This window comes from Fundulus heteroclitus, chromosome 16 (assembly GCF_011125445.2).
Source record: "Fundulus heteroclitus isolate FHET01 chromosome 16, MU-UCD_Fhet_4.1, whole genome shotgun sequence".
In the NCBI taxonomy this organism is placed as follows: Eukaryota; Metazoa; Chordata; class Actinopteri; order Cyprinodontiformes; family Fundulidae; genus Fundulus; species Fundulus heteroclitus.
In genome coordinates this window covers 11,138,927-11,161,708 of record NC_046376.1, presented here as the reverse complement: position 1 = coordinate 11,161,708, position 22,782 = coordinate 11,138,927, and the positions used below count along the sequence as shown (strand labels likewise).

The following is a 22,782-nucleotide window of genomic DNA, read 5'->3' as shown; positions in this document are numbered from 1 at the left end:
CACCTAAACAGACAAGTACAACGACTTTATCGATGCCAATCGGATGGAAAACGCATCGGAGCGACTAAAGACCATGAAGAAGCTGGTACGTGTTTTTTTTTATTATTGTTGCTTTTAATCCTCAAAAGAATCTCAGTGAAATTGACTGATCCAGCTGGTTGAGCAGGTTTCCTTGTTTTGTTTTTCTGTCACAGATCCGAGACCTTCCCGATCATTATTATCACACTCTGAAATTCCTGGTTAACCACTTGAAGACGGTTGCGGACCACTCCGATAAAAACAAGGTGTGTCTAATGGCGTTTTTGTGGTCGCGGAATCACCGCAGAACCATTTGTGCTCACCGGCTTTGTTTTCTCCTCCCCCCCCCCGGGGGCTTTTCAGATGGAGCCTCGTAATTTGGCTCTGGTGTTCGGGCCGACCCTGGTCCGCACCTCCGAGGACAACATGAAAGAGATGGTCACCCACATGCCCGACCGCTACAAGATCGTTGAGACGCTCGTCCAGCATGTGAGGGGAAAGGCACACAGGTTAAAGCACGTTTCGTAAAGCGGCGTCGTATACTGACTGGTTTCTTCTCTGTCGTCGTTGTAGTGCATCTGGTTTTTCACGGATGAGCCCGACAAAGATGAGAAGGTAGGTTTTCCTTTTCTGCCGAGGATGGCGAAGAGTTTTGTGTGTAAAAGACTGGCCTATATATTAAATGTAAAGTACTTGCAGTTTGTTTTAAGCTAAATGTTCTGTTTTAGTTAGTACCATTTCTATGTTTAGGTTCTCGTTTAGCTGGTCCAGAGCTTTTGTTGATCTTCAGAGAGGAATTTGGTTTTGTGGTGAAACGAAACTACTTAATTATCAATTAAAAAAAGGTAAAACAATAGAAGTGGTTGCATTAATCAAAGGCAAATAAAGAGTCATTTGAATTGAAGGAATTAGAAAGCTGAAGTGAACGGCTTATAGTGGAACGCCCATATTAAGAATTATCCTAACTGGCTCTAATTCTAATTAGAGCTTTAGTGCAATGCCTTGTGAAGGTTTTCAAACCCTTGAACATTTTCACGTTACAACCACAAACCTGAATGTATTTCGTTAGTAGTGCATAGCCTCTAATGTCTCCTTAAAACGGTGGTGTTCATTTCCGTCTTTCCCTCCTGAATCAGTACCCTGCAGAACGCCCTTACTCTGCAATTACAGGCGCAAGTCTTTTGCAACCCGTTCATGTCTTTACCAGCTTTGTACTAGAAATTGTTTTCGCTGACTTTGCAGCAATCCTTCTGTGATATTATCCCGCTGTGATATTATTCTATGACCTGACCCTGCTTTAAACTTCTCCACTGCTTCATCCCTGACCCGTCTGTGGGGTTCCTTGGTCTTCATAACGCTCCTTCTTCACTAATGTTCTCTAACAAATCTCACAGAACAGCTGGAGTTATCCTCTATTCACTAATTAGGCAGTTTCTGAGGGCACTTGGGTCCACTGGATTTTGTTGAGTGGTAACAGAGTAAAGGGGCGAATCTAAATGCATTTCATACTTTTCAGGTTTTTTATTAGTAAAATATGCTGAAAACCATATATTCTTTGCTTTCTACTTCACATTTATACAATATCTGTTGTTGTTTTTTCAAATAAAATTCCAAGAAAATCTTAAATTTTAGGATTGCTGTTGAAACGTGAGAGAAAATGGAACGGCTCAGCGGCTTTGAATACTTTTGCGAGGCGCAGTAAAGGGTTAGATCAGGTAGTTGCAGCTACGCCCTCTGCTGTGTTTATATAAGTCGGATCATTGAGGTCTTGTATTTTGCTTATTGACCGTTGTAGTAATACCTAGTCCAGCGGACTAAAAAATTTTTATTTTCTTGTTTTTTTCTCAAAAATGATCAAATAATAACTTGCATTGCCTTGAGAAAAGTTGCTACGTTTTCCGTCTTCCGTTCTACAAAGCAAACAAAACTGTATAAAGTAACATTCGAAACACATTTATTTTTGCTCTTACTTCTGTTATCCTCTCCAGATAATTCAACAGCGTGTCTGTAAAATTAATGACTGGGATTTATGCATTTTTTTGCATTGACGATGTTTACTAACATCACCAAAAGCTCTTTTGATTCAGTTTATCTCAGTGGAAACAGAGCAAAGCAGAAACACAAAGCTATAATTCGTTTATCCACAGTTAGGATGAGGCTTCCTTCCCAACCTTTCAGATGAACTTTTATATTCAGGAGGAAGTTTTTCCACAGAAAGTTTTTTTTTTTACTCACTGAAATGCCCAACCACATGCGTGTGACTGAAACACCTGACTCCAAAGTAACTTTTGGAGAAGTTATAAGCACAAAGGTTCATGTAGTTGTTTATTTTTACAACTTTCGCTGTAAATAATTACACAGCAAAGTTCAGCTGTAGGTGTTACATCAGTTTACTCTGATTGCTTTTATCTATAATATTACATTGATTATATTTGTGGTTAGATCAGGTTGTAGCAACGTTTTTCATGTAACTGACTAAAAGAAGAATTGCATCATCCAAATATGAATACGGACATTATTATTGAATAAATGTAAAACCAAAGAGTTAAACATCTCTCTCAAATTTTGTTTTGCACTGTGGATATTTTTCCACCACGCTGGGGAATTCCCACTATGTGATATTTAGCTGGGGAAATTAAATGAGTAGATAAACAGTCGCAGAAAGGCTTAACCAGCTGCATGGGCCCCATCTGTACGAGCCGACAGAAGCAAAATTATTTCCTTGAAAAGCTGGGAGATTACACAGCCAGCAGCCCGGGTAAAATTTCACTGGTATCAATCATTTAAAAAAGAAAAGAAAACGGAAAGTTGTTCAGGGGAAAATCTGGAAATTCCTGGCCCTGGATGACCACTTTTGTTGATAAGAGAACATACATTTGAATTTGTCTAGACCTTAGTTCTACAAAAATACTTGTATTTAATGTGTAAAATGCCTAAAAAACTTTGAGTCACATCCATTTATTCTGATTTGTTTTTGGGGGGGTTATCAAATACGAGAGATTATAACCCCCCGGATCAAACCAAAATAACCGAGAATCCTCCTGCTGGTCGTTATTTCATATTAGAGTTATATAACCACATTTCCCTACAGTAGACTGAGTGGACTTTAGACAATTACCTCAAATTATTCGCTGTCAAAGTGGATCAAAACATCGCACTGGCACCCCGCAGCGTACGGTTCCTTGTTACCTTTGTGGTTCTGGTCGTGTTGTACCTGAAAAAGTCGGTTCTGAAAGAAGCAGAACAACAAAGAGACAAAATAGCAAAGAGAGAAATAATGATCCCAGCTGAAAAAGACAAGAACTGAGACCAGTCAAAGTCCAAAGCTTAACCTGAATTAAATGCTAAAAGCATCTTTTTATTGTTATTCAGAGTTCTTTTGGGGAGATAGAAACAAAAATCTGTATATCAGAATTTAAAAGCCTCTAAATCAACCAAATAAATCACATGCAGAGCGCGTCATTGTACACGATGATGTGTTGGACATCTAATAAATCATGCAACAATAAACACTCGCTGAGGCGTCCCCTTGAAGTTTGTTTGCTTTTTTTTCTTCATAGAAACATTTATTTTCAAATGTAGCGTATTCCAAGTGAAGCACTTATAGTTATAAATAATTACTAAAACAATCCCGGTAAATTATTGACGAGCACACTTCATCCCCTGGCTTTGGAGAAAACGAGTTCGAGTCAAGCTTGGAAGTCTTCCGTCGACTTGTATATATTTTTTTTTAACCCTTGGTTCTTACCTTCGGGAAGCTCACGTCTTTTCCGCTTGTCTCCACAGACACCGGTGGACACCGAGGACCTCCAGCCGGCCCCCAACATCGACCACCTCCTGTCCAACATCGGCAGGACCGCTCTGCTCGGGGAGGCTTCAGGTGAGACCCGCCAACAAATCAACCATTCATCCCAGCGCAATGCTGGTTTCCGTTCTGCTTTTTGCTAGTTTAAGACAAGAGAGCAATTTCTCGTGACTTTTACCCGCCGCCGCAGTCAACGGTGTTCAGAAACTGAAGTGGAGTTGAAATTTCCAACTTTCCGACCAGAACTGGAAGGCTGCATGAGAAACCTTAGATCTGTTAGCACTCGTAGTGTCTCTGTGTGTTTGACAGCATGCCTACTCTTCTCTCCTCTCTGCTGACCTCTTTTCCCCCCACCCCCCTCCTCCCTGTTGCTCATCTTTCACTTTCTCTCTGTGCGTTTCTGCGTTTCCTTCTCTTAGCTGAGCCTGTGGAGCAGCCACTGCGGTAGGACGGGAACTCCCTTGGCAATGTGTGTGTGTGTGTGTGTGTGTGTGTGTGTTGAGCGAGTGTTCGTGGTGGTGACGGCTTGTGTCTCCATGGTCTTCATTTCCCCTGGAGGTTGTTGTCCTCCCTGTCACTGTCAGACCGAGGTCTCTTTGAAATAAAAACCCTGCCACTTAGGTGTCTTCCCGGTTTGACTAACAAGGTAATGGGTGACTGGACGCCTGTTAAAGCTGCTGTTTCTGACTCATAGTGTCGCTGAGAGGCAATTCAGAGGCAAAAACAGAACTAAAAATAAAAAAAATTCTTGAAATGAGTGCATTTGTCCTTGATTTGAGCAGGTAAATAAGATTATCTGCCAATAGAATGAGTATTTTGACCCCTAAAATAAGATAATTAGACATATTGCACTTGAAATAAGATAATGGAGATGAGTTGTTCCTATTTTAAGTGCATAAATCTATTTCCGTTGACAGATCATCTTATTTACCTGCTCAAATCAAGGATAAATGCACTAATTTCAAGAAAATTTATGTTATTTTTAGTTCCATTTTTGCAGTGCGATCACTCTGACTGCAGAGCACAGCGGTCCACTCATCCAACAGGCTTTTTTTTCGTTCCTCCAATCCATTCGGCCCCAATCGTCAGGCTCCTATAACTTCACTCCTGGCCCTTTTGGGACTCTAGGTGTTGTCCTTTCTGATGTACCATTTAAGATTTAAAAAAAAACAAAAAACAACAACAATTGTGTGTTGTTCCCAGATGGCGGCTGTGAGCCAAACTTTTTTGCTTGCAGCAGAAAATGTGTTTCTTTGATGAAGAAATTGCTCATTTGCAAACCGAGAATGTGAGTTATGCTCTTAATTATCTAAACATGCCGGCATACGTAATGAGGAAGCTGTTTGTTTGCTCGGGAACAACAAAAAACTATAGTTCAAAATTAAAAATTTTACACCAAAAATAAGATAAAATCTACTGATTATTTCAAGAATCAGAATCAACTTTATATGCCTAGTTTGTGGGTACAAACAAGGAATTAGACTCTATATTCAATCGGACGCATTGTGAAAAAAATAAAAAACCAACAATAAAGAAACAGACAACACAAGGAAAGGCAAGAACAGGGGTAGGATGCATTTTTTTTTTTTAAAACATGAAGTCTAGTTAAACTCTAAATTATTTTAGAAATATTGTTTGTATTTGCTATGCTTGTTCAATTTAAGCAGACAAGCTATAATCCATGTTTTAAATGTTTTTCTGATTCCACGCATGATTTAAATTGGCGGGTCATTTAAAAGGACTCTACAGGATATGGTGGCATTTTGGTACTTCCTCCGTTTTAACAGAGGCATCCTTAAAATACCTTAGATAGAGTCAGACTGTCAGTTTTCTGGCAGTATTCTAGATTTAAATAACTGTCATAACATTTTAAATAATAAAAGACAGCTACCTAGCCACGGTGTGAGGGGCGGCTACATTAAAAAGGCTGTGTTGGTGTAGGGTCAAGCTTAGAAAGTGTTGGACATCACCATTAATGGATCGCAGCACAGCACTGGTGTGACACATTCAGGAGGCAACATTAGTCCCACAATGATGTAAAAATTAAAATATTATCTACACTCGAGTGATTACTTGTACTGGATTGTTTTTAGCAAAGGGGCGCTTAGTTGATCATCTGGTCTCAGCAGATCTTGGTATTCTGGAAGCGTTTTAACGTCCTGGGTTTCTTTTTTAGCTCTTAGAAATATGCAAGCATGCTAAAGGGACTACATTGGCCTTTTTATGCTGGAATGTAAAACTTTAGGTTAAGCTGTGTATGTTGTTTATTTCTTTTTCTGATGTTTCTTTTTAATTCTGACAGAGGCAGAAACAATAATTATATATGGGCCAAAACATAAATGATAGAACTGAGCGTTTCAGGCAGTAGATGGCCAAAAAAACTGTTAAACCCTGTGAAACTTTAAAATGTAATATGCAGACACGCCTCATGGTTAGAAACTGTCTGGCTCTAATTATGCAACCAATTAAATCCTAATGTTTAAAGGTGTAGAGAAAACACAACTTCAAAAACAACGTAGACTCTTAAATAGACGTTTGCATTGTATCATAGGCAGAAGTATTATTTTGATTAATTATGTTAAACCCTATGTGGAGTGTAACTGAATAAGATTTTTGTAAAAAGTCACTTAATGCATTAATGAAACATGTAGTTCATCATTTATATCCACTGAATAAATCTCCAGTGGTTTGAGGTCACCATCTTTAGATGGCAGAGTAACCTGAATCATCTCAGTGTATTCAGCTTTTATCCTCCCTTGGCTTTTGTTTAAGCTTTCCTGTAGTTTTCCCCAAATATGCAACCCCACCAGAGCAGCAAATTATTTATATCATGGGTGTATTTACGTGTTGTATCGTTATTAATCCACCGTATGAGGATGAAAGAAGTATCTGGTTGTCACTTTCTTACTATGGGGACTTTTGGGTTTTAAAAGGTTAAAAGTTTCTTTAATTACAGCTACCTAACAAAAAAAGAAACATCTAATGCACTTTTGTAGGCCACAAGTTTTCCCCCGTCACCACTTAGAAGGGACCTCCCCATTAGTCACGTTCATCCTCTGAGAACAATTCGCTGCCATACAGAGGACTTTATACGGTGGCGAAGGCTTTAAACAGGATTTAAACAGCGAGGTTATCTTCATGCCTCACAGAGGCCTCTGGGTTGGATCTGAAAAAGATTTCTCTAATGCACCAAAACTATATAACAAAATAAATTTTACTTTTGTGCATCACTTCTCCGTCCACACACGCAAAGCACAAAACGATGAAAAAAAGCACAACAAGCAGCAATGAGTGAGATTGTCCTGCTTCAGTGGCATAAATGATGCTTATCATCATATTTCCTCATTCAGGTTTTATAACACTGAGCAGGTTGCTCTGCCACCTAGTGGTGGGTGCCTCAAACTGCATGAAGCTCACTGGATTGATTTCCTTTTAACTTTGGCTCTAAAATTACTGAACGATTACCTAATTTTAAAATTATTATTATTATTATTATTATTTTCTCTATGCAGGGTTTATTTATAATATTCCTTATTATCTTTGCATGTTTATAATGACGTTAATGGTCCTTGTGCATGTTGATTTTTAATATTTCTACCTAATGAGAATTTGAATGTTTCAGGTCCTTCCTCGTACTCTATGCGGAAAATAAGTTTTTTTTTTTATATTAAAGGCTGTATTTACCTCTTAGTAACCAGACAAACTATAATTATGGATATAATGACTTTTATTAAGTCCATATCTTGCACTTTTGCAACTATAATTTCTGCTGTTGTTTAATTTCACAGAAATATATACAATATATTGGGAAATAAATGCTTCGAAATGAAATAAGTGTGCCAATATTTAAATCTTTTTAAGATGCCGGTATGAATAAATTGTTTAAACAAATTCCCTAATGTATGTTAGCATGATGCAAAGATATAAGATGATTGGGGTTTTTTTTGTGGCCCTAAAGAAAAGCTCCTCTTAGAACATCTTACCTACCCTTATATTAATCAAGTTTTTATAAAGAAAAAAAACACATTTGGTTTTCACTTTTTACCATCTGGGAAATGTAAAAAAGAGCCTGATAATCTCTCCTGCATCTTCGTGTGTCTGTGTTTATATGGAGATGTGTGTGTCGATTCCTTTCCTGTCAATGATTGGTGCCATCAGTGTTTGCTGTGGCTTCCTAATTTACTCTCTCCTCCAAACTCCAGCTGCTGCTTCCCTTCAAATCATTGTCTTTCCCCTCCAAGTGCTTTTGCCTGTAAAGCGGTGTGTGTTTGCCCTGGATTCTGACATGGTGGGAGGACACAGTGGAAGATCACATCTCCGCACAAATTTCAAAGTTTATTCTGTCAGACGGGGCACAGTTGAATGTCTGACTTCACTGTAAGCTCTTAAAGCTTCCTTGAGAATATTTCTGCAGAAAGGAAGTGACTTAATGAACCAAACACTCCTGCAAGAGGAGGTGAATAGGCCAAAAATGCAGAATTTCTTTTAAAAACAGACCGAAACAGCCTCTGTGTCCTCCTCCATGACTTCTTGGACTTGTTAACTTAATCTCTTCTTACCTTCTGATGTCTGTCTTTCTTCGTCCGCAGACTCAACCAACAGTGACTCGGCCAAATCAAAGGTAACGTCTCTCAAACACACATTTGGCTGTGTAACACGTACACTCATTGTGGGTGTTTTTGGGGGGGCTTGGTTTATTTAAAGTTGTCTTTCCAGGGTGGAAAAATTGTACAGCATAGGAGGACAAATATTGGTTGTGCGGGTTTAAATCTATTGTCAAAATTATACATACAGGCTCAAGTTCATCCACAGATTCACCTTGGACTCTGTGGATGGCCTCTCCCATACGTTCCCAGTGTTTGGTCAGTTCAACAAATCCTTTGGATTCTGACAATGAGGGACTGCCAGCTTTATGCATCTTAAGTTAAATTAACTTAAACTGTATATATCTTAACAGCACCAGATTACGAGAAACCGTCCACATGGACAAATCAAATAGTAACATCATCTTTATTGTCATTGAAACATACATTACAACGAAATTTGTTCTCTGCTTTTAACCCATCACCCTTGGGGAGCAGTGGGCTGCCATGTGCGGCGCCCGGGGAGCAATCTGGGGTTAAGGGTCTTGCTCAGGGGCACATCGACATGTGGCAAGAGGAAGCTGGAATCGAACCCACAGTCGTCTGATTGCCAGACGACTACTCAACCCATCAAGCCACAGTCGCCCTTGAATCAGAATCAAGTTTAATCGCCAAGTAGGTTTGCACTTACAAGTAATTGTAAGTGTTGATGGGTATTGATGGTGCAGACCAAAAATAAGAATACAGTAAAATAAGAAGTTAAAATGATATATACACTCAGCAGACTGTGCCTCAATGTAATGCATAAGCTTGTAAGTCCTGAACGGGGGAGAGAGACAGTGTCCAGTTTCACAGGCGGCTCCTGGCCTTGTGCATTTTACAGGACACTTTCATGGCCAGAGGAGACAATTAATAAGTTATTTGGACCCTGAATGAGTCAAGTTGAGCCTTTTAAACCCAAGAACAGTGAACCAGCTGTCAGGCATGGTGCTGGTTTTCTACCAGCGCTAATTCCTCCAGCTTACCTCCGATCAGCTAACCTGACTCAAGCCAGACGTATATCGCTCCGCCTAGCTCCACTGACATACATCTGGGACATCGCCCATAGAGAGTGATTTCTCCAACCAATTTTATGGTCTGGCCAATCAGGACGCAGGGCTGGAATTTCATAGATGTGACGTATTGGAGAAGCGACCATGACGTGAGACTGTTTTGATAGCAATGGCGGCTCGTCGAGGAAGCAAGCGTTAACATTGATGCTGCTATTTCTTCCATGTTGTCCAATCTACCTAATATTGTTTCATTAAAAGAACATCAGAGAACGGCTCTGAAGGCTTTTGTTGGTGGAAACCATGTTATTTCGCCCAGTTAGCACAAACCATATTATGAGGCCTTTAGTCCTTGACGCGGTCGGCCCGGGATCGACTCCGACCCGCGGCGCTTTGCCGCCTGTCTTCCCCCCTCTTCCTGTCAGCTCACTGTCAATAAAACACGTGCCACTAGAGCCGCAAACACATTTAAAAAAAGTTTTTTTTCCTGCGTTGCTCTCACAGCGTCACGGGTTAGCTTCGGTGTGAGTGGTTGAAATAGCACGTCGATAAAGATGACAGACAAGTGGCTTATCCAATCATATGCAAGGATTTTTGATAAGGCCCAGCCTTCAAAAAAGACAATTCCTATGGCGATGTCCCAGATGTATGAGTGGAGCTAGGCGGAGCGAGACATGCATCTGGCTTGAGTCAGGTTACCGATCAGCAGCTAAATGGTTGAAATCTGATCGTTTCAGGTCCGCAGTTGGTAACGGCGTGCGTGTATTTAAACGTCTGACCTGATGTGTAACGTAGGACGGGCAGCGTGTCAGTCTGATAGCAGCATTTCCTCCTGTTTCAGGGGTCATGGGGATCAAAGAAGGACCTCACCGCCAAGGACTTCCTGGCTCTGTCCATCATGTCCGCCGTCACGGGCCGCAAGCGGAGGAAGCGCCACCTCGCCCGCCGCTTCGGCAGCAGCACCGATGACGACTCCGAGCACGAACCGATCAAAACTGGGCACCTTGGGATGGAGGAGGAGGAGGAGGAGGAAGAGGCAGAGTCGCCGGTGGGGGACACTGCTCCTCGAGCTGAGGGAGAGGAGGACGACGAAGAGGAGGAGGAGGAGGAGGATGACGATGATGAGGAGGAAGTTGTAGATGGTGGAGTAAAAGAGGAGGCAGAAGAGGAGGTGGCCGTGGTTGTCTCCGGCCAGCCGTGCTGTAAGGAGGAAGAGGAGGCCGGGCGAAGGCAGACGGCTATTCTGCTGCAGGAGGAGGCGGTGCAGGCGGAGGCGAAGGGACAGCGGTGGAGGGCGCCGGAGGACGCCCGTTCCATCGTCTCTGGTTACTCCACCCTTTCCACCTTAGGGCGGAGCTTGGGCTCAGAGGGCCGGGGCGAGGACGCCGACGACGAGCACAGCGAGCTGGTGAGCGAGACGGACAACGAGAGCGGCTTCGCCTCGCGCTCGCTCACCCAGGAGAGACCCAGCAAGCATCCGGCGACGCCCGCAAACCCGCCGCCGCCGCCGGCGCCCCGCAGCTTCCTCTACTCACAGTGCAAAGCGCCCGTCCTCGTACCCGCAACCCTCCTCACCCCGCCGTCTCCCGTCGCTCACACGCCTGACTCTGCGGAGCGCGGGGAAGGAGGAGCGCGCTCCACCACGCCCTCGTCGTCCTCCTCCTCCTCCGCCGCCGCCGCTCACAGGCTGCACTCGAAGCCTTCCTTCAACTCCCACAAGCTGATCCAGTGCGACACTCTGGCCCGCAAGAAACTGAAGTCGGACAAGACCAAGGCGCGCTCCCTGGACCTCATGGAGCCCCCGAGCGAAGCGACCGGCTCCGAAAGTGCGCCCAGACCAAGGAGGGACGCCTCCCGCACGAACCCTTCCTCAGGCAGCAGCCAGGAGAGCCTGCGCCCGGCCCGGTCCAGACCCAGCCCGCCGCCCAGCGAGGCCACCTCCTTCACCCCGAGCGGCCCCGCCGGCAGGTCCCTCGCTGAGCACGTCCGGGCTCGCCTGCTGGGCTCCGCCGACGACCTGCGCTCCGTGGGGCTGCGCAAGCCGCCGTCGCCCGAGACGCGACGCAAGAAGCGGGCGTGGCGGCGACACACCGTGGTGGCCTCACCCACCGAGGCGTCCGACAAGAGACCCCCGCTGACCGTCGACGACTCCCCGCTGACGCCCATCATCCGAAACCAGGTGAAAACGCAGGGGCCGCCTCGAGGAGCAGACGGCCCGGACCAGGAAGCGGTCACACGCCAGGCCCCCACCTCCAGATTCCACCAGTACCTGTGAGAGCAGGTCCGGTTCCTTCCTCTCAGACTCCATTAGCAGGGCAAAGGGCGACCCAGGATTTTAAAAAGTAAAATGAGGAACTCGTTACCTGTGTTATAGCCAAAAATTCAGTAAAAAAATAAAATAAAATAAAAAATAGGCATCCCTTCCATCCCGACGCGCAGCTCGGAGAAAGGAAAGAAAAAATCCTTTCAGGCGATCAGAGGAGGGCGCTGTCCTGCAGCCTCGCTCTGGTTGAGAAAACGGTGCTTCTGGACGATGTAGTTTAATGGTAAATGTTACAAAAAAAAAAAACATCGGCGTTAGAAAAACCATTTCAGGAGTAAGTTCAGCAGATTTCATTCGTTTCGTGTTTTTTTTCTGGTATGAGTCTTCCTGACCACGCTCACTGTAAACGTTTTTTAAAGTCCAGCCGGTGGACGTGTTCCAACACATGGATCCAGACGTCTGTCTCTGCTTGTTAATAATGTTTATGAGTATGTGTTTTTTTTTCGGCGCAGAATTGATCACGTTTTGTAGCATTTTGTACAAAGCCTTGTTAAGTTAACCTTTGTAAATATAAATATTATGTTCGTTTTCACCTGTAATTTTCAGTTATTTTTATATGGTTTACAAAAAAAAAAAAAAAACGTGCACAGAGTGCAGTCATTTCTTTCAAGAAGTTACTTGAAATGTTTCCCTTAATATATTATTATTTTTATTTTTTTTGTTTATATTCAATATATATTATATATTTTGTATTAAAGTAAAACACAGTACTTTTATTGTGAACTCTTGAGCGTACCTGTTCGAGGGAGACAGAAACGATGCAACCCGCTCCTTATTTCTCCATAGATGGCCTTTTTGATCCACAGCACTGTACAGAGTCCCTTTATCCTTCTCAGATACCGACTTTTGATGAAAGGGATCTACTTTAAACAAAGATCCTAAGTGGGAATTGCATGTAGCAAAGTCTGGCAGATCCCTTGGGGCTGGGATCGTCGTTGTTTTCATGTCCTGGTTTATAGAGTGTTACCTCAGATCTAATATTCTCCCCCTTTCTACTTTGGGATCTTTGTTTTGTTTTTTTTCAGCCCATCCCCGCTGAGGATTCATCTGTCAGCGCAGTTATTACCTTGGGGGATGTGTATGACAGGGAGTTTTCCATTAGGTCAGGCTCTGGCGACTCCTGGCTGACTGGGAGCAATGGTACAATGGGGAAATTGAAAACAGGTCTTTAGCTACACGCAGTGCCGTAAAAAGGCATTTCCCGCCGTGCAGATTTGCTCCGTTTTTGCCTTTTGTCACACCTTAAACGCATTTGATCATCGAAAACATGTAATTATATCATGGTTAACCCGAGAAAATGACTTTACTTTGTTAGAGGGGGGAAAAAAGGGTATTCAGTCCAACCTGGCCCTATGTGGAAAAGTAATTAAATCATTAAACAAGTGTGTTTATAAGTGTTTTAATTCGGTTTCATCCTGATTACTGTAAAAAATAAATAAATCAAGGAATCCTGAAGGAGACAAATAGCTCAAAAAGCTGCTGATCAGCCTGCAGTTCAGTCCCAGAGTCAATCTTAAAAAGTGTTACAGAGCCATTTGGAAGCCGTCGCCACTCCAGTCAACATTATCCATAAATAATAATTTGGACTATAGTGAACCTTCCTTATCAAAAGGAGTCGCGTTCACTCATCCAAGAAATCACGAGAGAACCCAGAACAGCATCCAAAGCCCTGCAGGCCACAATTTCTTCAGCTAAGGTTCAGGATTCAACAACATTAGAGAAACTGGGTGTTCAGAAAGTATTACAAAGGTCCATCTCACATTAACCAAAGAATAACTCGACGATCCCCAAGAGTTTTGGGGTAAATAATCTGTGGACAGATGAGACCTCAGTGAGATCTTCCTGACAGTCCGGCCCTCCGGTGGCGGCGGCGTGATGATCTGCGCCGGGGGGTTTACTGTTTCACATATCGCCATGTTGGTCTGGAAAGCTTTTTTTTTATATTAAAATTTAAAATAGCTTTTTGCACTGATTCGGTTATTTTTAATTTGTACTATAAAGTCAGAAAGGGTGGCAAAAAAAAAAAAAGGAGGAATATGTAGGGTGGGTTTCTTTTTTTCCCCCCACAGAACTGTACAGGAAAGTCTTACCTTTTGTGTTACACCATCACAAAGAAACCACAAACAACTTCTCTGACCAAATATTCCAGTGAAGAATAATAAACTTATTTTCTTTCTTTTTTTCTTACCTCGATATTCTTCTATACAAGTGCCTGATTTTTTCTGGAATGTGTCGCTCTGCGGTGCCATGCGCAGGTCTTGTCTGTTTCTTATCTACCTTTTGGTCTCCTCCCTCACCCCCCGATGAGGCGACCGACCCAAAGACGCGTACATTTAAGCTCCGGGTGAAAAGAAAAGCACACTTCAAGCCAAGGAACGCATCTATGCACTCCCTTCGCCTTCGACGAGCTTATAACAGCTGTTACTAATGCTGCTATGACGAAGGAAACAAAAAAAAAGAAAAGGCATAGAAATCCCTTAGCTGCTTTTTTTCTTTCCCCCCCTTTCTAAACAAACCGAGGTCATCTGTGTGAACATGGTACACCTAACCTATCGTCTAAAACCACATTAGGTCACGCCAGGTTATATCAAATTTCCTAAAGGTGAACAAACCTCATCAGTTGGTGTGTGATGTACTGAAATGTGATTTGATCTAATGTTTGTTGTCGTTTTTGAAAACTAAAAAAAAAAAAAAAAAAAACATTTTGTACATACAATCTTAATATGTAACATATTGTATTGTGTACATTTGGAATTACTTTTGACTATAACTGATGGATGAAAATGACTGGACTAAAAAAAAAAAAAAAAAGAAAAGCTTGTCCGCCTGAAATTATTTCCCTTGTGGCTGTTTGCTTCAAAGCAAAAAAAATAAGTATATGTAAATAAACAGAAGTATGTTTAAAAAGGGGACTGTGTTGAATTCTTATTTGCAGGTCCAATGTCGCCCCCTAGAGGTGGCGGATGAATAAAGGTTTTCTCAGCGTTTGCTTCTTGCACAAAAACAAAAACTGCATCCAAATCCGAGGCCCTTTCTCTTTAAATTCAGCAAATATTTATGTACTCCGACATTTAAATCCATTTGCTTAACAAATAGCTACATGCACCCAAAATAAGTTTCTGTTTTGCACTTCTTCCTGTGTGCATGCATGTTTTAACATCCAAATCTTTTCGGGTTACCCTCTATAATGTTTCTCTGGCCCAGTTGAAATGCTTCAATGAAATTTTCCTTTTCACTCCAGGGAGGAAATCCTTCAATCAGCGCTTCGTGCGCCTTTAAGGGATCAGACAGGACGCCTTTAAATCAAAACATTTTATTATTGGAACCAAGTAGAACACACAGACTGTCAAAATAGTAAGTATAGAGTTTGCTTTTGCAGAAAGAAAAACGTAAAGTACTGGCAAGCTGCCCTAATTTGCTGTCATTTATCATTTCTGGAGAGGAAAATTAGACATTTATGCATTTATTTTAATTTTTTTTTTTTTTTAAACTTTAGGCATGGAACAGTTTGTAAGTAAATATCCCTATCAACTTGAAACAGATCTGGATCGTTAAACGTGTTTTTGTTTAATAGATATATATATAAAAGGAGAATATTAATTTTGAAATATTTACATTTACTCCTGAAGAAAAAAAAATGAACAGGACAGTTTACAGCCCAAATAGAAAAGAAACGTCAAGTATGTTATTGCATCGCAGTGCAACGACTTCTTTATCCAGCCAGACTGAATACAGAAAATTGATGACATTAAAAATAAAAAAAAAAAACAGAACAGTAGTCCCATAATTATTATTTTTTTGTTGTTTTTACCTTTTTGAATGGTTTAGTTTTTTTTTTAATTCGTGGCGACCTGCCCACGCTCCTTGCTGGGCTGACTCTGCAGGAGCAGCTCCGTGTTCTCGGCTCTCAGCCTCTCCAGCTCCAGCTCCAGCTCCCGCAGGCGGACCTGCGGGTTCTCCGCGGCGGCAGCGGGCTCCGCGGCGCGTCTCAGGCGGTTGTTCTCCTCCTCCAGCCGGGACATGCACTTCTCCAGCTCCAGGTACTCCTGCACCAGCTCCTGTTTAGTCATGTTCTGCAGACTCTCGACGTGGTACATCTCGTAGGTCTCGGAAAAGTCCCGCTGGAGATACTCCCCGCCCGCGTTCCCGGGTCTCCCGATGCCGTCGCTGCCTCCACCCCCGCTGCCGTCGTCGTCTTCCTCCTCCTCGTTGTCGAAGAGGTCCTCCTCGCTCCCGGTGTCCTCCAGGCGAACGCCGACCCCGGCGGGCCGCCGGACCCCGGTCTCGGTGTTCAGGTCGGGCTCCTCTCGGTCGTGCTCGTCCATCAGGAACTGGGTGGTGTTGTAGGGGGCGACGGGGAGCCCCTTGGCGAACATCTCCTCCCTCATCCGCGAAGCCCTGACGGTCTCCCGCTCCTCCAGGGCTTTCTTCTCCTCCCACGAAAGTTTGTTGTACGGCTTCCAGTGGCGTTTCTTCTTGGAGGTCCTGCGCCGGTGCCTCTTTTTGCCCAGACGCGCTTCTAGCCCCGTGTCGGAGTCGATGAACGCGTTCTCCACTCCCGCCCGGTTAAAAGTCTCCCGCAGCGGGCCGTGCTCGCCCTTCTTCCCGCGTTGGTTGTGGTCGCCGTCGGGCGAAGCGTCCGCATCGGCTGCTTGGGGCTCACTCGCGTTCGGATACTCGGGGAGTTCGTTTCCGGCTGCCGAAGCGGGACACACCTCCCTCCGTCTGCCTTTCGTTTGCCATAACTTGTCTGTGTTGATGTCCTCGCAGTTCTCCGCCCGCCGCTGACGCTTCTCCGCTCTCTGTCGCCCCCTGTCGCCGTTCTGCGGTGCTCCGCGGTTCTTGGCCGGGAGATGCTCCAGAGCGTCCCCGCTACTCTCACCTGATGGACTGTCAGAAGTTACCATGCGATGGGTCTGGTCCGCCGGCTCTGTCATTCTGATGGTATCCTTCTTGCTTGCTCCGCTTTAGTACATCTTAAATTATGTTCATGCCCAAAAAGGCAGGAATTCAAAGTTCGTTAAAAGACGAAAAAAAAAAAAAAAAGTAAGTTTGTTTTTGTTAAAGAAAAAAAAATAAGACTTCCACAACGACTTAAAATGTGTGAAGAAAGTTGAGTTTCACGCCTGGAGACGAACTTCCGAATAATTAAACACTTGTTACTCCTCCAAGGATTTGTCAGAGCAACTGTCGCTAACTACCATTAACTGTTTCAGTGCTGTCAAAGGACGCGTTCACCCAGAGACCGCGCTTCACCGTCACAACTGTGTCCAGTGTGCTACTGAAGAAGAGGGAGTCCGTGTATATATAGCAGCTCCGCCTCTCTCTGTGCGCATGCTTCTGCCTCTAACGTCTACTGAATTCTGGGATATGCTGTTCTCGGTCTGATCGACCAACAGCGTAAGATAGCCTCCCTAAACTACATAGTCCACAAGTCTGCCGTAAATGATGAGATTTTTAACCAATCAGAGAATACAATCATTGGCCCCGAAGAGTCCGCCCTCCTTTTTGTTGATTGGTCTACAGGAAAACATTGCTGTTGCTAAGCTCGATCAATTTTCTGATTGGACGGCTATGCTGTCAATTAAAAGAGCGCGAGCTACACCAAAAAAAGCAGTCCCGGGCATTTTTATGGACACTACTATTTAAAAAGAAGGGGTAACAAGTAGATGGTTTGAGTTATAAACTGGTGTTAATACTTTAAAAGGGTTTAAATGTTTATCGGAAGGGAATAACGACCTGTGCTACCCATAAGTTTGCAACACACAGTTATTTGGATCCCGAAAAGTCAACAAGAAATTCCGTGCTAAAATGCAAACCTCCTGTATTGCAACGAAAGTGAAGCATTCCTTACACAGAATCTAGTCCGTTTTTCAGTGCTCTTGTTAAACAATATTAAAATCAAGCCTACTCTCTGAATTCAATTATTTGAATCGGGTATATGGATAAAAAATATTGCTATTGTGTGTTATTTGTATGAACCAAGGAGCTCGTTTTAGCGTTGCGTGTTGAGCGGAGTGATACGTTGTGGAGCAACAGCTTTGGGGGGTGAACACTGAAAGCAGCGTAAACAAACGACAGTTATTGTGAAGCCGTCGCTTCGGTCAGTCTTCCGACCCCTCGTTGTCAAAGGGTGGGTCAGGCGATCTCACACCTACTTAATAATGCTGTTACCATTGTCAAGATGGCGTAGATACGTGTTTTCTTGGCAGCCCCAAATGTACAGTGTATTTACACCGTTGCTTTAAAAGCTAAGGATAAGTTGGCTAACGTTAGCTGTCAACGTTGGTTAGCAAACGGAGTGCTACGTGATGTTGCTCGCAAATTAAAACACTGCATCCTTTCCATGTTGTTATGAAATCACTCGAAACAAAAATTACTTTGCACGGAACTTGGACATGAAAATCCCCAACGGGAAATAGTTCCTGACGGGCATATTTGACGAAAAACGTAACGTGTAAAAAGCTAGGCTACCTAGAGCTAACTAGCTTGCTCCACGGTGCTATCCTGTCACAATTAAAGTTAATAAATCCAAAGTGTAGAGTTTTGAATGCCACGTTATTAAACGTGTGATCCAACTACGTTACTGGCAATTCATTAAGACATAACTAACAACAGAAATAATTAGATTTACTCCTCCGCTGACTAGGCCAACGCGTTTTCATCGGGTCCGTTTAATTCCTGGAGTAGAACAGTTCCCTTGCAAGTTTTCCATTACACCGATCTATTTTAAGTTAAAAAAAAAAAAACATTTGATGTTTAGTTGTATCTTGTCAAAGCAGCACAAATCACAGCCTGGTTAAACTATAAGCACATTGGGAACGACCGTTCTTTATATTAAACAGTCACATTAACAACTTCGATTTACTACCATCGCATCAGGAAGTAGCCAGTGCCTGATCTTTGCTTTAGTTCTCGGATTGTTAACAAGCCTTAAAACGACATTTCTCTCATGTTTTACCGTTTAAACGTCAACATAGCCCTTTCTCTTGGCTTTTGCACAAATGCAGAATCATAATAAAAAAAAGACTCAAATAAAGAAACAATGCACTGGGGTGTTATTTTGATTCTTTTTCTGTTTCACACTGCTTTCAGATAAACACAATTTGATGACAGATGAGTTAATAATTGAGCTTACAACTCCTTGTTCATCTTCAGCAGTAAATGCTGATCGCTATCATGTCCACATGTTTCTTTTAGAGTTTCCTCATTGCTACCATTCACTATTTTGCTTTCATTAAAAAGGAGAAATGGGCCACTTGGCCTGTGACCTTTTAGCATGGAGTCACTAGGAGTTGCTGGTTTACCCCCCAAAAACCCTGCCTGTAAACAACAGGAATCCTATGGCCTCCAAACAGCACAGACCAACTACTTCCACCAACAGAAGCAGGCCCATTTTCACCCCAGCCGAATAAGCAAGCTGAACTGTGAAGTCTTTGAGAAAGAGGTGGTGCCGCTGCTGCTAATGTGAAACCCTGACGACTGGCGCAAGACTGGGAAACCTTTCCAGAGCTGCTCCCATATTCCTCAAATCAAGGAGCAGGAGCTGCTCGCTCCACGGCCCAAGCTGCTCCTGCATAGATCACAGCCTCTGAGGATTAGCAGACATGAATTTAATCTCTCACTCAGCCTAACCTGGTTATTGCTGCTACTGAGGGGAGATGAAAGATGTGAACTCTTGTAGTCTCAATACGAAGCAAGTGATTTGAGTGTGTGTGGGGGGGAATCAACAAAGACAGGAAGTGCAGATGGAGTTTTAACGTAAAAAGCAGGATTAGCTGCTGAAACTGTATTTAGTGATCAAGTTAAAGACCTGAAATATTTTAAATGCAACTCTGCAGTCCATCTATTAGTCATGTGCTTTTGTTTGTTCTCCTGACTTGATCAGATTCGATCTCCAGTTTCCCAGGTGATTTCTCGCTGTCTTTGTGTTGTAAACACTAGTACAGAATCTGAAACCTCTAATCAACGCTCATATACTGTGAAAAGGAAAATTTCATTTCAGTCTAAATGATCACACCAAACGCTGGCAGCATGTTGTGTATGTACTTAAGGCAGTGTAAGCTTTTATGTCATCGTTTTTGAAGTTGTGCATGTATCGTAAATGACCAACAGGTGGCGCTTCTGCCCCACTCACTGATCAATTTGCTCTCCCATTTGAGTAGAAGCATATCCTGTTTGACGATAGCTTTCAAAATATTCTTAGTTATAGTCTTCAAAATAAAAGCCTAATTTATTCAAACATTAGATTATTGCAGGATAAAAATTCACATCAACATTTTAGACAAGAGAGTCATGAGAAGGGATTGTGTTTGTTTTAGTCATAAATCCTAGAGATACTCTTCAAAATAACAGTCTCCCTCTTTCATACATTTTTGCAAAACGAGATTCTACATAATAAAAAAAATGCAGATAAATCGGCCATGAAGGGGGTGGAGTATGTTGACCTTTCACAGTAAGAAACAAAAACAAAATACAGGCCTTGGTATTTTGAAGAGTAGATTATTGTGAAAGCAGATTCCACATTACTGATGGAGCTGAACTAGTCAGGAAAAGGGGATTACGTTGGCCTTCAAAATAAAGGTCACAAAGGATCCTTAAAAAAAAAAGTCTTGTCCTCACTTTGGTTAGATTACTGAGAAAGTCGTTTCCAAATTACATATGTTTTGAATATCATTGTTGGTGTATTAACTTGGGCAGATGTCTATGATGTGTCTTAACTCAAGAGACAAGGATTAATGTAAAATGGCGCATCCCCCCCACCCCTAGTTTCTATTGAAAGAAGTTGTATATGAGAGGAAATAAATCTTTAGGACATCCCTTATTTTACAGAAAACAGTGACATTTTGAGTATTATGCCCGAACATACAGTCGAAAACGGTTATTTTGTAACTCATTTCAATTAGTAAAGACATACCTATATTTGCATATTATTGTGTATTAACACTTTCAAAGTATATCAAGTCATGCTTATCTTCTTAGTTCCACAATGGTTTTTTCTTTTCTGTTTTCCATACATAATGAATGACATCAAACACAAAGATATCTGAACTGAATTCCCTCAGTAAATCAGGCCTCAAAAGTTTCATAATGCAATTAACCAGTAACATAAGTTGTTGAGTACATGCTTGCAGATCCCACAATTTAAATAGAAATGGAATAAATAAGTAGGCCACAGCGCTGTAAAAAAAAGTGTTCACCTCTTTAGTTTTGCTTCTTTTTTTTTTTTTTGTCACATTTAAATGTTTCAGGTCATCCAACAAATAAAGATAACCTGAGTAAATGCAAAAAGTAAAAGTTAACGCTGGACTTAAGGTCCAGCGCTCACGGATGGACATTGTACTGCGGCATTTGCTAGTAAAGACTGAAGAGCTAAATTCACGATTTCATCAATTAAATCCTAAGACTTTCTCCCAAAAGTCTTGGGTATCATCAGCATGTTTTTGCTGTTTCTTTATTTGTTTTTGTGTAGTTATTTTTTAACAAATGTGTAAAGAGTCTTTATGTTCCTTTGGATCAGCAGTAGTTATTCTGGCCTTGGGACTCCCCCGTTGTTGCTATTTTACCCAGTCTCTCTTTCATATTCTTGTATTATGAACTCAGCTCTTAGGCAGCTGAGGTCTGCAGAGCTTTACATGTTTTTCTGGAAAGTATTGTGACATCTTGGAAGAAGAAAATAATAGCAAAAACAGAAGGAATCTGTTTTTTCATATTTAGTGAAAACTATTTCAATGTTTAAATCAATTAGGAAATGCATATATGCATGCACACAGTCTGTACTGGCAGGTTAGAGGCAAATATAAACATTTCAATATTTCTCTTGTTTGATCATGCAGTTCTGTGTTGCAGCATGTCAGCTCTACCGAAGCCAGTGGGCGGGGCTAACACTGCTATGGAGAAGGTGATTGGTCTGCAGTTGAGTTAAGGAGACCATTTGTTTTGTGGTAAAGCGGAACGTTTCAAATACTTATATATGATTTTTTTACGCATGACAGGAGGAAACTTTAGTGGATGATTTTGAGATTTTGAGCATTTAATTTAGCGTCCGACGCGTTATTGCCAGGTTTAAATGATCATAGACACGTATTTCTGTTTATTGAGCGTATTTTCTGAAAATAATTCAATCATCTGCTTTTGTAAATACAGAATAAGCAAATAATTCTTGCTTTGGATTTTGGCACTCCCGGCTCCACAAAGATTCACTATAACTGTGCCTTTGAAATTAAGCGTCCCTGTTTTGTTTTGTTTTTTTATCCGGGTTCCTGTTTGTTGGTGCAACACAAAGGGAAGAAGGAGGAGGAGGAGGAGGAGGAGAGGGTGCTGCTCCAAGTCGAACCGAGCTGTGCGCCTATGCGCTCTGTTGGAGAATCGCGTTACGCCCAGCCATGGAGATCACCGTCGGGGGAGGGACTTTTTTCACATGTGGAAAGGGGAATAAATGTTGCTCTCAGCTGTCTCCTCCAGAGCTCAGGGTCTTTCTGGGACACCTGCGTCCTCGTATCCAGGATTAAGCCGCGCGTAAAAAAAAAAGAAAAAAAGTCAGAAATTGAAAATTCGTAAAGTTTTGACAATGTTAGGCAGCGGCAACACGGCAGCGATCCCAGGTCCTAAGGAGCAGAGGGGGCCAGCGGCCGAGAGGACCAAGGACCCCATCAGGAGGCTCGGTAAGGAAATCTGAAATCTCAGTGTTGTCATAAAGCTGTGTGCCTGAGGCGAAACGGAAGAGCGCGTCGGCTGGTAACGCCTGTAAACATACTTATTGCGTTGACTATGCGATACTAATAATTCAGTATCGACTGAAACTTGGGCCTCTTATAAGAACTGATTAAATTTTCTTTTAATAAGGCCTGTTTTTTAATACCTCTGGCTTATATATCAGTGGATCTGCGCCTCTTCTGCGCGTATTCCCGTGAATTCACCTGCTCCACAGCTACAGAGTTGCTCTGCTCGGGGGAAACAGTGCGGCAGCTCGGCCGTGTCAGAGTTTGCTGCTGGTGACCAGAT

At 42.6% G+C, this 22,782-nt stretch overlaps 3 protein-coding genes across 13 annotated transcripts in view; 2 read left to right on the top strand and 1 right to left on the bottom strand.

Moving 5' to 3' along the window:
- arhgap23a (Rho GTPase activating protein 23a) overlaps nucleotides 1-14,685 on the top strand; it is a 91,997-nt gene extending 77,312 nt beyond the window's left edge. For all 10 annotated transcript variants that reach the window (XM_021309744.2, XM_036147785.1, XM_036147784.1 and 7 more), the window contains 7 exons: nucleotides 12-85; nucleotides 195-284; nucleotides 382-507; nucleotides 592-633; nucleotides 3,805-3,898; nucleotides 8,413-8,444; nucleotides 10,297-14,685. In XM_021309744.2, coding sequence (XP_021165419.2) covers nucleotides 12-85; nucleotides 195-284; nucleotides 382-507; nucleotides 592-633; nucleotides 3,805-3,898; nucleotides 8,413-8,444; nucleotides 10,297-11,730 — 1,892 coding nt within the window. In that variant the 3' untranslated portion in view covers nucleotides 11,731-14,685. The remainder of the gene's footprint in view (nucleotides 1-11; nucleotides 86-194; nucleotides 285-381; nucleotides 508-591; nucleotides 634-3,804; nucleotides 3,899-8,412; nucleotides 8,445-10,296) is intronic.
- Nucleotides 14,686-15,075: 390 nt separating this feature from the next.
- hexim1 (HEXIM P-TEFb complex subunit 1) lies at nucleotides 15,076-17,064 on the bottom strand. Its single transcript, XM_012851027.3, has one exon. It carries the CDS (start codon nucleotides 16,713-16,715, stop codon nucleotides 15,615-15,617), a length of 1,101 nt encoding a protein of 366 aa, XP_012706481.2. The 5' UTR covers nucleotides 16,716-17,064; the 3' UTR covers nucleotides 15,076-15,614.
- Nucleotides 17,065-21,746: 4,682 nt separating this feature from the next.
- The window catches only part of plcd3a (phospholipase C, delta 3a), a 35,784-nt gene continuing 34,748 nt past the window's right edge, over nucleotides 21,747-22,782 (top strand). Inside the window, exon 1 of one of the 2 annotated variants that reach the window (XM_036147777.1) lies at nucleotides 21,747-22,442. In XM_036147777.1, coding sequence (XP_036003670.1) covers nucleotides 22,349-22,442 — 94 coding nt within the window. In that variant the 5' untranslated portion in view covers nucleotides 21,747-22,348. The remainder of the gene's footprint in view (nucleotides 22,443-22,782) is intronic. The other variant, XM_036147778.1, reaches the window with a different exon arrangement.